General features: G+C 39.4%; 1 protein-coding gene across 2 annotated transcripts in view; it reads right to left on the bottom strand.

Annotated features, from left to right (window-relative positions):
• The window catches only part of MIER1 (MIER1 transcriptional regulator), a 61233-nt gene that overhangs the window by 34617 nt on the left and 14715 nt on the right, over positions 1–11901 (bottom strand). For both annotated transcript variants that reach the window (XM_044440991.1, XM_044440994.1), the window contains exons 2-3: positions 10120–10144; positions 8298–8443 (exon numbers count right to left, since the gene is read on the bottom strand). In XM_044440991.1, the coding sequence (XP_044296926.1) occupies positions 8298–8443; positions 10120–10144 (171 nt within the window). The remainder of the gene's footprint in view (positions 1–8297; positions 8444–10119; positions 10145–11901) is intronic.

The raw sequence follows: 11901 nt of genomic DNA on the forward strand, positions 1-11901 counted from the left end.
GCCCCAACAATTTATGGGTTAAACCTATGAATAGGTGCTATATAAAAATCATTTTTACTGAATTCTAAGCTTATTTTGCACAAAATTTACAACATATGCTTGACAGAGAATAGATGGAAGAAGAATCTCTTGAATGAAAAAGCAAGAACATCTAATTTTCCATAGTCCAGTTGAAATATATTTTTCCAGGCAAGCTACTGGTAAATCCTTGGGAAGATGATAGATTTACCTTAAGAATGAACCCATTGTGATGACTGAGGTAGTAACATACATTCAATCTGCCATAAGCGTTTATTTCTTAAAATAGATAATTTTCTTCCAGAGGAATACTTCTGCAAGCTTATAATGGAATACATCTCCCATTTGGCCCATGAACTTGTTAAAATCAAAATAACATTTTTTAGTTCATAACTTACAACTACAGAGATAAACTAGAAATGTTAAGAGGAAAAAAAAGGAAGAATAGAACAAGTAAAAGGAAACCACAACTTCATTGCATTTGCTTCCTAACTCTTACATTTTATAAGGAATTATCAGATAGTGGCTCAAGGTTTTCACATCTCAGGGATGCTTTCAAAATATCATCAACTAAGTACAACATCTGTACCAACTATAGATTTGCCATCTGTATTAAATAAAATACACAGATTATATTAACGATATCTAAGCTTATGCAAATTAATTATACACCTTTGATCAGAATATATACCCTAGGCTACTCCCAATATTGAACAGGCTCCACAAAGAGTCAAAGCAGGCACTATCCACAGGCATTGACAAAGCCAGACTTCCAATACCTTATTTTCACTTGAAAACATATACAACAGTGATCTGCTAAGTGCAAGCAAAGAGAAGGTGTTTCTTGTGAAAAGTAGTTGCAAATACATTACCTCCTTTACACTGAAATCCTTTAGGTTTAAGTTTGGACCTGAATGTTCCCAGCGTCCTGCATATTTTCCACCCTTTCCCAAGCCTCAGGGAACTCAGGAAAGTGGAAAAGTCCAACTCCTTCCTATTTAAAGGAGTATTTTCTTTTAAAATAAGGTTCTTGACAAGGCTAAATGGAGAGAGTGTTATCAGGGACATAAGCAGCCATGAAAACTGTTTACATCAACAAAAACATTTGCAAACATTTTTTGTGTAATGTATACGTATGGCAAAGCAGTGACAGCTATTCCAATGTTCTGCTTCAGCATTTTGGCATAATGATCACTATCTGTTCCTTAGGAGATTGCAGTAAGCACAAAAGATGTTGGCAACAGAGCAGGAAGAGCAGACAATACAGGTTCTGCTGCTCAGGTCTCTGAGACATCTGCAGTAGGACTAGCAAGGGGACAGTCCACAGTGAGCCTCATCATCTGTCAGGTGCACCATGGATTGTTCCACAAATAACCAATACTGCATAACCTATTCACATGGTGAGTTGCCATGTCATGTGAATTTCCTTATCTACTTTATGAATATGTCAGATCTGATTGGCATGCAGTATTGTCACTAAGGAATTTTGCCACTTTGAAGAGACACATTTCTCTGCTGCCATTTGTCTCACACCAACACTTTGAGAGAAATTTAAAAAAAAATACACAAAAAACACCCCACAGGTACTGTGCCTACTGCCTGGCAATGCAACCTAAAATGTTCTGATTACATTGCTGATCTCCCATTTTCCAAAGAGGCTTGCCAGACCATTCATTTAGCTTCAAAAAGTAAAGTACACTAATTGCAGGGAATCATTAACAACAACATATTAAAGCAATGTTAAGCTCCAGGCTTATCTGACAATAAGAAAAGTTTATTTTTTCCAATTTTTTACATGTTCATGTCATCAAAATGGCTTTAACTTAACCCTGTTAGGCTTTTAACAAATCTGAACTCTAAAATAATTTTCAAAAATACAAAAAAACTACATAAAGTTAAAAATGCAAAAATGTGACAAGAAATCTCATATGAATTAATCAAATGACTTACATATTTTTATACGAAGTAAACAGTCTTTATGAATTTCATACAAAATATATAATATAGAACTTTCCAAATGCCTTATTTATAGCTCCTCTGGAAGACCATAACTTCAAAGAAGATGGAGCATTTATAGCTGACTCTATTTATTTATTTATTTATTTATTTATTTATTTATTTATTTATTTATTTATTTATTTATTTAAACCATTTTTATGCTGCCCCATTTGCAAAAAGCCTCGGGGCAGCTTACAACATTAATAAATAAACATAAATAAACAGTTATATACACATGTTATCACATACAGTCTGTACATTCTTCTATCAGGGTAAGGGATGATCCAACATATACTAAATAATCTTAATTTGTTTGCCCCATCTTCTACTATACTTTTTAGCAAGATTGATAAAAATCAACTTTAAAAATGATTTTTTTAAAAATTAAATTGGATTTTTAAATTTAAATTGATTGGTTTTTTTTAATGCTTTTTGTGGAAAGTTCTATCTAGAGATAGTTTTCTATTTAAGACACAAAGGTTATTCATCATGAAATAAGGATTAGTTTTTAATTATGCAGCAAAAGGCTATATATGTGTGCAATGTTTAATATTTTGGTAAATGAATTCCATTAATCCATTCATGATATTATGCTCTTCCAGAGGTTTCAGTACATTTATCGGGCAATTTTTCTACCTAAAAGAAACAAGATGTCTGGTTTTACAGTTCTCAGAACTGTGAATTTGTGCCTGCAGAGAGCACATGCCTCTCCTTCCCAGCAAAAATGTTATAAAATAAACATACAGAATTGAAAATAAGACCTCAATCCTATTGTTCCTCCACAAATCTATGCACACAAAATCAAACCCTTATCTCCTAAGCTCGAAGTTTCAAAGAATTCAGTGATTCAAGTTGATTGTGGGGAGTGGAACAGATCTGCCCAAGAAGCTAAGTCCACGCAGGGAGGGGCAAGCAGTAAAAGTGAAAGTGAAACCATTTAAGCAGAATGTAGGTTTTAGGATTTTTTTGTGTGTAGCCTGTGGTTTGGGAATATTTTCATGGAGTGAATGGCAGAGTGATATTAGACAACAAGGAAAAGGCACAGGCACTCAATTCCTACTTCACCTCAGTCTTCTCCTACAAGAAAATCTACAACCAAGAGGAAGTACAAGCTGAAAGGGAAAGATGGCAGCCCAAAATTGACATACAAATGGTCAAGGAATACCCAAATGGCATAAACATGTTCAGAACTCCAGAACCCAATGAACTCCATCCCAGAGTCATAGAAGAGCTAGTGGAGGAGTTCTCAGAACCACTGGCTATTATTGTCAATAAATCTTGGAAAACAGGAGAACTTCCAGACAACAGGAGAAGGACTAATGTTGTCCCTGTCTTAGAGGAAAAAGATGAACCTGGGAACTACAGACCAGTTAGTCTAACATCAATCCCTGAAAAAATTCAGGAGAAATTTATTAAAAAATCAGTCTGCAAGCACCAGGAACAATTTCGAACTTTGCTCATCGCTTAATTTAAGTATAAGATTATTATGAGGAAGTCTGTAATTTCCCCGTCCTGTGGGTTTAGAGATTCCTGGATGTTCAACAGAGCAGATTTGTTCACCTTTACTGCAAACAGCTTGTCAGAGGAGAAAAACAGTTTATTCAAAAAATTAGCAGTGTAAGTTATGTGCGCAAACTCTAGAGCCTAGCACAGTGCTGGTATTCTATTCCTTATTTTGCCAGGGCACATATTTTTAAGTATGCACATTCCTTAGAAAGATAAGAACACTGGACCACTATTTTCTATTTCAAGATGAGGTTTTAAATACAGAATTATCCTCAAAGCTGATTATTTAATGTTGATCTATGGAGATTCTGTATAGCCTGAAGTGGCTGATCCTGCCTAATATTGGAAGTGAAGCAGGTTTAGACCAGGTTGAAATCTATATGGGTGACTTGAGTCCTGCACGGAGCAGGTGGTTGGACCCGACGGTCAGCTAGGCCCCCTCCAACTATATGATTTAATCTTCAAAAAGGGGAGTAGAGGGGACATGAGGAATTACAGGCCGGTTAGCCTTACATCCATTCTAGGAAAGACAATGGAAAGGCTCATCATAGTGAAAGAACTAGTAACCCGAGATAGGGAAGTGAGGGTGCGCAAAATGGCTTCTGCAAAAACAGGTCCTGCCAGACAAAACTTGTGGAATTCTGTGACAAGGTTTCGAGGTGGCTAGATGGAAGGAACGTGGTGAATGTGCTTTACCTGGATTTCAGCAAGGCCTTTGACGAAGTGCCACATGATATCCCAGCTGAGAAATTGAGTTCTGGGATAAACTGATGCCCTGTCCGATGGATTGGGGCATGGGTCCTCAAACTACGGCCTGCCACAGGCACTTACCCAGCCAGCCTCAGAGCTTTTGGTCTCGCTCGGAGAAAATGATCTCCAAGCGAGTCTGAAAGCTCTGAGCTGGCGCAGGCGTTCTCTGAAACTGAGCAGAGAGCTGGTGCACGTGCCAAATTGTAACAGCTCCCTTCAACTGAGCGTACGCTGGCTCTACCCCCCCCCCATTGCACACATACACAGAGCGAGAATACAGAGCAGGAAACAGAAGAGGAGGGTGGGAGAGGGAGGGAGGGAGGGAGGGAGGGAGGGAGACGAAGACACTAAAAAAGGATTGAAGGTAAGAAAAATATAACTTTTTAAATCTATTTAATTATGTGAGCCACGTCCCCAGGCTGTGGGCCAAGACGTGGCTGGCTCGCTGAGCCCGGAGTCAGCCACTCGATGATGGCGGCAGCTTGCCCAGAGAAGACTGCGGCGGAGATGCAGGAGCTGCGGCCCTCTATGGGCAAGCCGCCGTTGTGGTGTGGCTGCCATGCTTTTTCCCCCCGCAGTGGGGAGAGATGGGAGGTGGCCTGCTCAGCCAGCCATAGCTCCATCCCTCGCCTACCTTTGCCTCGGAAAGAAGCCCTTACCTCCCTCCTCACGGCCCTCTCCTGACTGAGGGAGCTGCCCCACGCTTGCCTCTCTGGCCTCTCACTCCTGCACCCGTTCCCTTGGAACCAAGGCAGCAGCAAGGACTATGATTTCCATTATGCCCAACCAGCATGGCGAATGGAAGTTGTAGTCCAACTCCTCTGGACAGTACTAGTTTTGACAAGGTTGCACTAAAATATGGTAGTCATTATCTCTGCATCCAAATACAGCCATTGTGTATTGTGGGAATTTTTCTGGGCTGACTTGCTTCAAATACTAAGAGTGGCATTAAAAGTATTTATCCTTAGTATTTTTGCTTCATTCTTTGTAAATGCCAGCGGCAGTCATCAGCTGCATTATGCAAAATACTGTATTTAATGCCTTGGTTGTGTTGTAGGTATGTCCCTTGAATATAGACATGCTCTTCCCCACCTCATCTGGGGCTTTTGCTGCAGCCTGAGGGAGTAGAGCAAATATTTTTAAATTAATTTTTCAATTTTAATTAATTGTTTATTTTAATTTTAATTAATTTTTAATGTGCAGTGTGCATATGAATTCATTCATATTTTTTTTCAAACTATAGTGCATCCCTCAACAGTCTGAGGGACAGTGAACTGGTCCCCTGTTTAAAAAGTTTGAGGACTCCTGGATTAGGGCATGGTTGACAGACCAAAAGCAGAGAGTAACTATTAGTGAGGAATCATTGGGATGGTGGCTGGTAATGAGCAGGGTCCCCCAAGGCTCTGTCCTGGGACCGATCCTGTTCAATCTCTTCATCAATGACCTGGAAGAAGGGTTGACCAGTCTGCTGATCAAAGTTGCAGATCATACTAAGATGGGGGTGGTGGCCACAACCAAGGAGAATGTACTCTGGATCCAAAAGTATCTGGACAGACTATGGAAGTGGGCCAGGGACAACAGGATGGTGTTCAGTGCAGACAGGTACAAGGTCTTGCACTTGGGGCATAGGAATGGGTGTCATAAGTACAGGCTTATGGTCTGTACTGGTCGACTGCACTGGTCGACTACAAGCTAAACATGAGTCAGCAGTGTGATGCGGCAGTCAAGAGGATGTATGCCACCCTTGGTTGCATAGCCAGAAGTGGGACTTCTAGATTGAGAGTTATTACTGCCACTATATATGAACGTGGTGCCCCTGAGGCTAGAATATTGCGTTCAATTCTGCGTCCCTCATTACAAGAGGGATATAGCAAAGTTGGAATCGGTTCAGCGAATGGCCACAAGGATGGTGGATGGATTGCAGGGAAAGCCCTATGAAGTGAGACTGAAGGAACTGGGTCTTTTCAGCCTGGAGAAGAGGACGCTCCGAGGGGACCTGTTAATGGCATATATGTATGTGATGGGGTGTTACATAGAGGTGGGTAGAGACCTGTTCTTCCCTGCGGATGAGGGCAGGATGCGTTCCAATGGAGCAAAGCTCAGGGAGCCAAGATTGAAGGTGGGTGGCAGGAAGTACGGTTAGGACCCCTCGGGTACAGAATGCGCTTCCATGGAAAATGGTTGAAGCCCCATCAGTGAGGGTGTTTAAGAATAGGCTGGCATGTCATGAGTACAAACATACAGATGCTTATGCTTACATTTCAATGCTTATCTGAGCAAATTATTAAAAAATCAGTTTGCAAGCATCTCAAACAAATTGCAGAGATTAATAAAAGCCAACATGGATTTACCAAAAACAAATCCTGTCAGACTAATTTAATCTCATTTTTTGACTAGACAACCTCCCAAAGGGACAGAGGGAACACTGTGGACATAATCTACCTTGACTTCATCAAAGCTTTAAGAAAAGTGCCCCACAACATCCTGGTAAGCGAATGTGCAAAAACTGGACTAGATAGAAAAAGTATTAGGTAGATCCAAAATTGGATGCTAAATCAGACACAAAAAGTACTCATCAATGGGACCTTCTCAAACTGGATGGAAGTAACTAGTGGGGTGCCACAGGGCTCAGTCCTGGGCCTGGTGCTCTTCAACATTTTGAGGAAGTACAAGGAAAGATAATCAGATTTACAAATGATACAAAACTGGGTGGAATAGCAAACACTCTAGAAGACAGAATAAAGATTTGGGGCAATCTTGATAAACATGAACACTGGGCTGTAAGCAACAGAATGAGATTCAATAAGGACAAATCCTCTACCTAGGAAAAAGAAACCAAATGAACTGATACAAGACGGGCAATACATGGCTCAACAGAACTGAAAAAGAAAAAAACTCAGAGCAATTGTGGACAACAGGCTAAATATGAGCCAACAATGTGAAGCAGTTGCAAAAAGGGCAAATGCTATTTTGGGACTCATTAACAGAAGTATTACTTCCAAATCACAGTGGTTCCCCTATTCTCCTTACTAGTCAGACCTCAAGATTGAAGAAAGATGCAGAAAAATTAGAAAGGGTCCAGAGGAGGACAAAAAAATGATCCAGGGTTTGGAAACCTATGAGGAGATAGAACTGGGCATGTTCAGCCTTAAGAAGGGAAGACTGAGGGCAGACATGATATCCCTCTATAAGTACCTCAAAGGCTGTCACAAAGAAGAAGGTCACGATCACTTCTCACTGATTCCAGAGTGTAGGACATGAAATAATCAATTCAAGTTGCGACAACCCAGATTCAGGCTAGGTGTCAGGAAAAGTTTCCTGATTCTCAGAACAATATGACAGAGGAACCAGCTGCCTAGAGAAGTCATGGGCTCTCCCACAAGAGAAAAATTTGTAAAGAAACTGAACAGCCATCTGAGTGGGATGGTGTAAACTGGTGTCCTGCAACAACAGGGGCTTGAACCCAATGGCCTTTCACAGCCCTTCTCAACATTATTATTCTATGATTCCAAGTTCCTCTATCTACGGGCAGAGCAGGCATGGATGCAAATTATGTAAAAAGTCATGATTTAAATCTAGTCTTACTGACTAGTGATTTTCATCAATTTGATTTAAATCAAATCCACACTGCTTTTAAATATCACCACTTCTCAATACATATGCTAGGATTTTTCAGCTACAAAGTTCCTTGGGTACTCAGGAAGTCTCCCTTTAACTCGCATGAGTTCATCACCATATATTACATGCAGAGAGTCAAGATCTACTGTGGAATCATGACTAATACCTAGTATATGAAACAGTGCTCACATAAAGTTGATTATTCAGGATGGAACTAGCCTGAAGACTCCTAATACTTTTCACCCAAATTCCATTTAAAAGACCACCATTTTGCAGTAATTTTGAAAATTATTATGTATTTCCATATAACTCTCAAGCCATTTCCAAGACTTTCCTACACATTTACAAAAAGAAAGCAAGTAGAGACAGTTTTTAGAACTAGTTTAAACATATTTTCTAGTATTTACCCTTGTGAGATCTTCTATTTCAGAACTGAAGTTTGTTTCACCTTCCATCATTTCTTCCTCTTCTAAAGTTCGTTCATCATCAAAATCATGAATCAACATGTCAGCCGTTGGATCAAATTCATGGTCATCTGATGTTGCAGACCCACCTACAATTTGATCAATAGCCTCAGGGTTGATCCCACCACAGAATTAAGATAAATATTATGGCATGTCAATATATTTAAAATGAAAGTTAATATAAAAATGAAAAACATTTTTAGAAATGCCAAAATAAATTAACAAATGCTGATGGTTCAGGTAAGATATTGCTTTAACTTTCTGGCTTATTCTTTTCATTGATAGACATATCCATGTTGAGCCTTTCCCAGCAAAATCCATAAGCCTGGCATAAGGCACATGAATGCTATTGCTGCTGCTACAAGATGGGATACTGCTTGTATTTGGCATATTTCGAAACTAGGTTTTCTGGGGCATTGTGCCCCCATGACTCTTCTGGGTAAATGTATGTAATTGGATATTACAATTCATTCATCATATTCTCAATTTTTAAAACAAAAATGCCAAGGGAATCTAGGATAGTCCAGCCATAGCTGCAGAATATAAAGTCTTGCTTATTAATGGGTAGATTTTCAGTACATGAACAAACAAACAACTTAAAGCAGGTTGTTACCTCAAAATATGCTGCTTGTTCTTGTTATTATTTTAGAAGTAATAGTAGCATTCTCAGAAGAACCACTTATGGAAGGTTCATAACAAAACAACATATGCTCACATATTATCTACAACAGACCTGCAGTAGTACTTGAATCATACAACTTTGCACTAATTAATAAGCAGCAGGTTACTGTAAAGTTTGAAGTAAAGCAACAACAAAACAACTATCTGTTTGGAACTCATGACTGAAAGAATGTCTAGAGTATAGAAAAATTTATGTTGTAACACAGAATGCAAACAGATGTGACCCTGATATATTCCAAAGAGAGGCTTGGTGTGGAGGGGGTGTTCCAGCATGCCCAACACCTGCAAACCACAAATGGCCAATGACCATCTTTGCAGCTAATTGCTCATACAAACTGCATAACAGCTAGCAAGATCAGTGCAGGTTGTACAGCTCAGAACAGTCACTGCTGAAAAGCAACACAGCTCCTTACTGCCTTGCCTCCACTTTTAGCAATATAGTACTAAATTAGCTGTTCCTAAGAGTTATGTGGAATACTGGAAATATACAGACATAATCTATTCAAAAAGAATCATTTGTTCAGCAGAGCTGCCTAGTAATAAACATAATTTCTGTCCTAATCCTATATAGTGAATGAAGGAAAGGGCTTATTGCCAATACAAGGACATAATAGATACATTTATTCTGTTTCCATAATGCAATAGCTTATGTATTTCTTGTTGTGAAAGGACTCTTTATTCATACTTTTAAAACTACTGGGCTGTTGCAAAATCTCCAGTAATTCTATAATGGGAAGTAGTTTTCAGAAAAAGAACATGAACTACTATATTATGTAAGCAGAATCAATAAGCTTGTGGTATGAACCTATCCACAAGCTGATCATTTCTATTAGTGCTGGAACCAAAACGTAACCATTACAAAATAGCAAACATTTATCCTGTTCCCATCAACCTCTTGCATGGAATTCAGAACTTCCTGCATCCCAGGATTAAGGCAGCAATGTAAATGGGAAGTGTGTTTAATGGTAAGCAGAACAGCAAAACACAGCAATTCAATACAGTGGCACTAATTCCTGCACAAAATTCTTAACTGGAGCACTCCCTTTTCCCCCAAATCTTTAAAGAATCAAAATCAAAACTTTACCTGGACTTGCTGACTCAACAGAAGGCTATCCATAAAAAGAAAGAAAAAAACAACAACAGCAACAAAGGGAGAGAAAAAGGAAATATTATCAGTGAACAGCACCAATTATTTAGAAAGTAAATACTATTAATTATACTTAGTATTACATTGTTTTCATCTCTGCTTTTCAATCAAGCATATGACTGACTAACATGCATACCACAGTCTTTTGGATAAATTAAGGACAATGTAAAGAATAAAAAACAAGGACAACATATGAGAATGTTTATTCATGTCAAAAAGTTCATTATTTTAAGAACAATATATTTGCACCATTGGAAAAATAATATAAAAATTATCTAAGCTGCATTTCATCCTACTTCTATTTGGACTAAGCAATAAAACAGAGTGTTCTGTTAGGAAAATTTTTAACAGATGCTGTTACAACATTCTAGTTTCCAAAGATACAAAAAGCCCTATAAATGTGTATATACAGGGGGTGTCCTATGTATACACGTATACACAGGGCACCCCCTGAAATCTAATGTGATGGGTGTGAAAGTTGGATAATGAAGACAGCCCACAGAAAGAAAACTGATACATTCAAAACATGGTGCTGGAGGAGGGCTTTGTGAATACCCTGAACTGATAAAACGATGAACAAGTAGGTCCTAGATCAAATCAAGCTAGAGCTTTCCCTAAAAGAAAAGATGTCAACACTGAGGCTATTATATTTGAGGCACAGCATGACAGGCAAGACTCCCTGGGGAACACAATCATATTAGGAAAAGTCAAAGGCAGAAGATGAAAGGGAAGACCAAATACCCTACATATTGAATCTGTAAAGGAAGCCACAGTCTTGAACTTGAAAGAGCTGAATGGAGCTTTCATAGACAGGACATTTTGGAGGGCTTTGGCTCATGGGGTCACCATACATTGGAGGCAACTTAACGACACATAACAACAACTGAGAATGCTCACATTACATAATGAGCTGGTTTACCTGACACCACATCTCATGGTCTAATTAATTTATGGTGGGTTGTTTCTACCCATAACTAAGTCATGATCTCATGAAGAGATGAACAAGTAGTATGTCATTTTTTTTGCTGCTTGTGGGCTGCTTTTACTGCCTTCCTAGCTAGTCCTAGCTTGTGTCCTTTTATGGTACAGAAAAGTGGGCAATTGCCAGCAAGACATCACTATATTGGTGGCCTTTTTGCTGTTGGTCAGCTTTAATCCAGGCATCTCTTCCTGGGAATACTCATACTGTACAAATGAAATCCTTCCCCTGCCCTGCTATCTGTTGAGCCTTGAAATCTTGTTTTAGCACCTGTTCCTTCCCCACCTGTTCCCGAGGGCCCTACCATCAACTGGAGCCTTGTATGAGCAATGAAATGTCCTTGTCAGTCTCATTCAGTACTGGAAGGAACTGTGGGATTCAGAAGGTAGGCTCTCCCTCATCCCCATAATGCCCTCAACTCCTTGCTGTCTGGCCCAAAGTACTGTGCTTCCTAGTATAGTATACTGTGCCTGACTCCAAGCAAATCTGAGCACATCGTACAGGCATTTTTGTAGAGGTATGAGTGAAATAGTATGTATTATCTCTTGAGGAGGCTCACTAGAAAGGGCAGATAAGAAGGTGGGGAGCGGAACAAAAAGTACATGGTTACTTCTAACATAACAGGGAAAGAGACCGGACAATGGGGGTATGTTATCGCCCTCCAGGTCAACTTGAGATCCTGGATGATGTCCTGACAGACCAGATTCTAAGGATATCTCAGAGGAGAGACACAGTAATTA

This window comes from Varanus komodoensis, unplaced genomic scaffold, assembly GCF_004798865.1.
Source record: "Varanus komodoensis strain SLA01 unplaced genomic scaffold, ASM479886v1 scaffold1, whole genome shotgun sequence".
Taxonomy (NCBI): domain Eukaryota; kingdom Metazoa; phylum Chordata; class Lepidosauria; order Squamata; family Varanidae; genus Varanus; species Varanus komodoensis.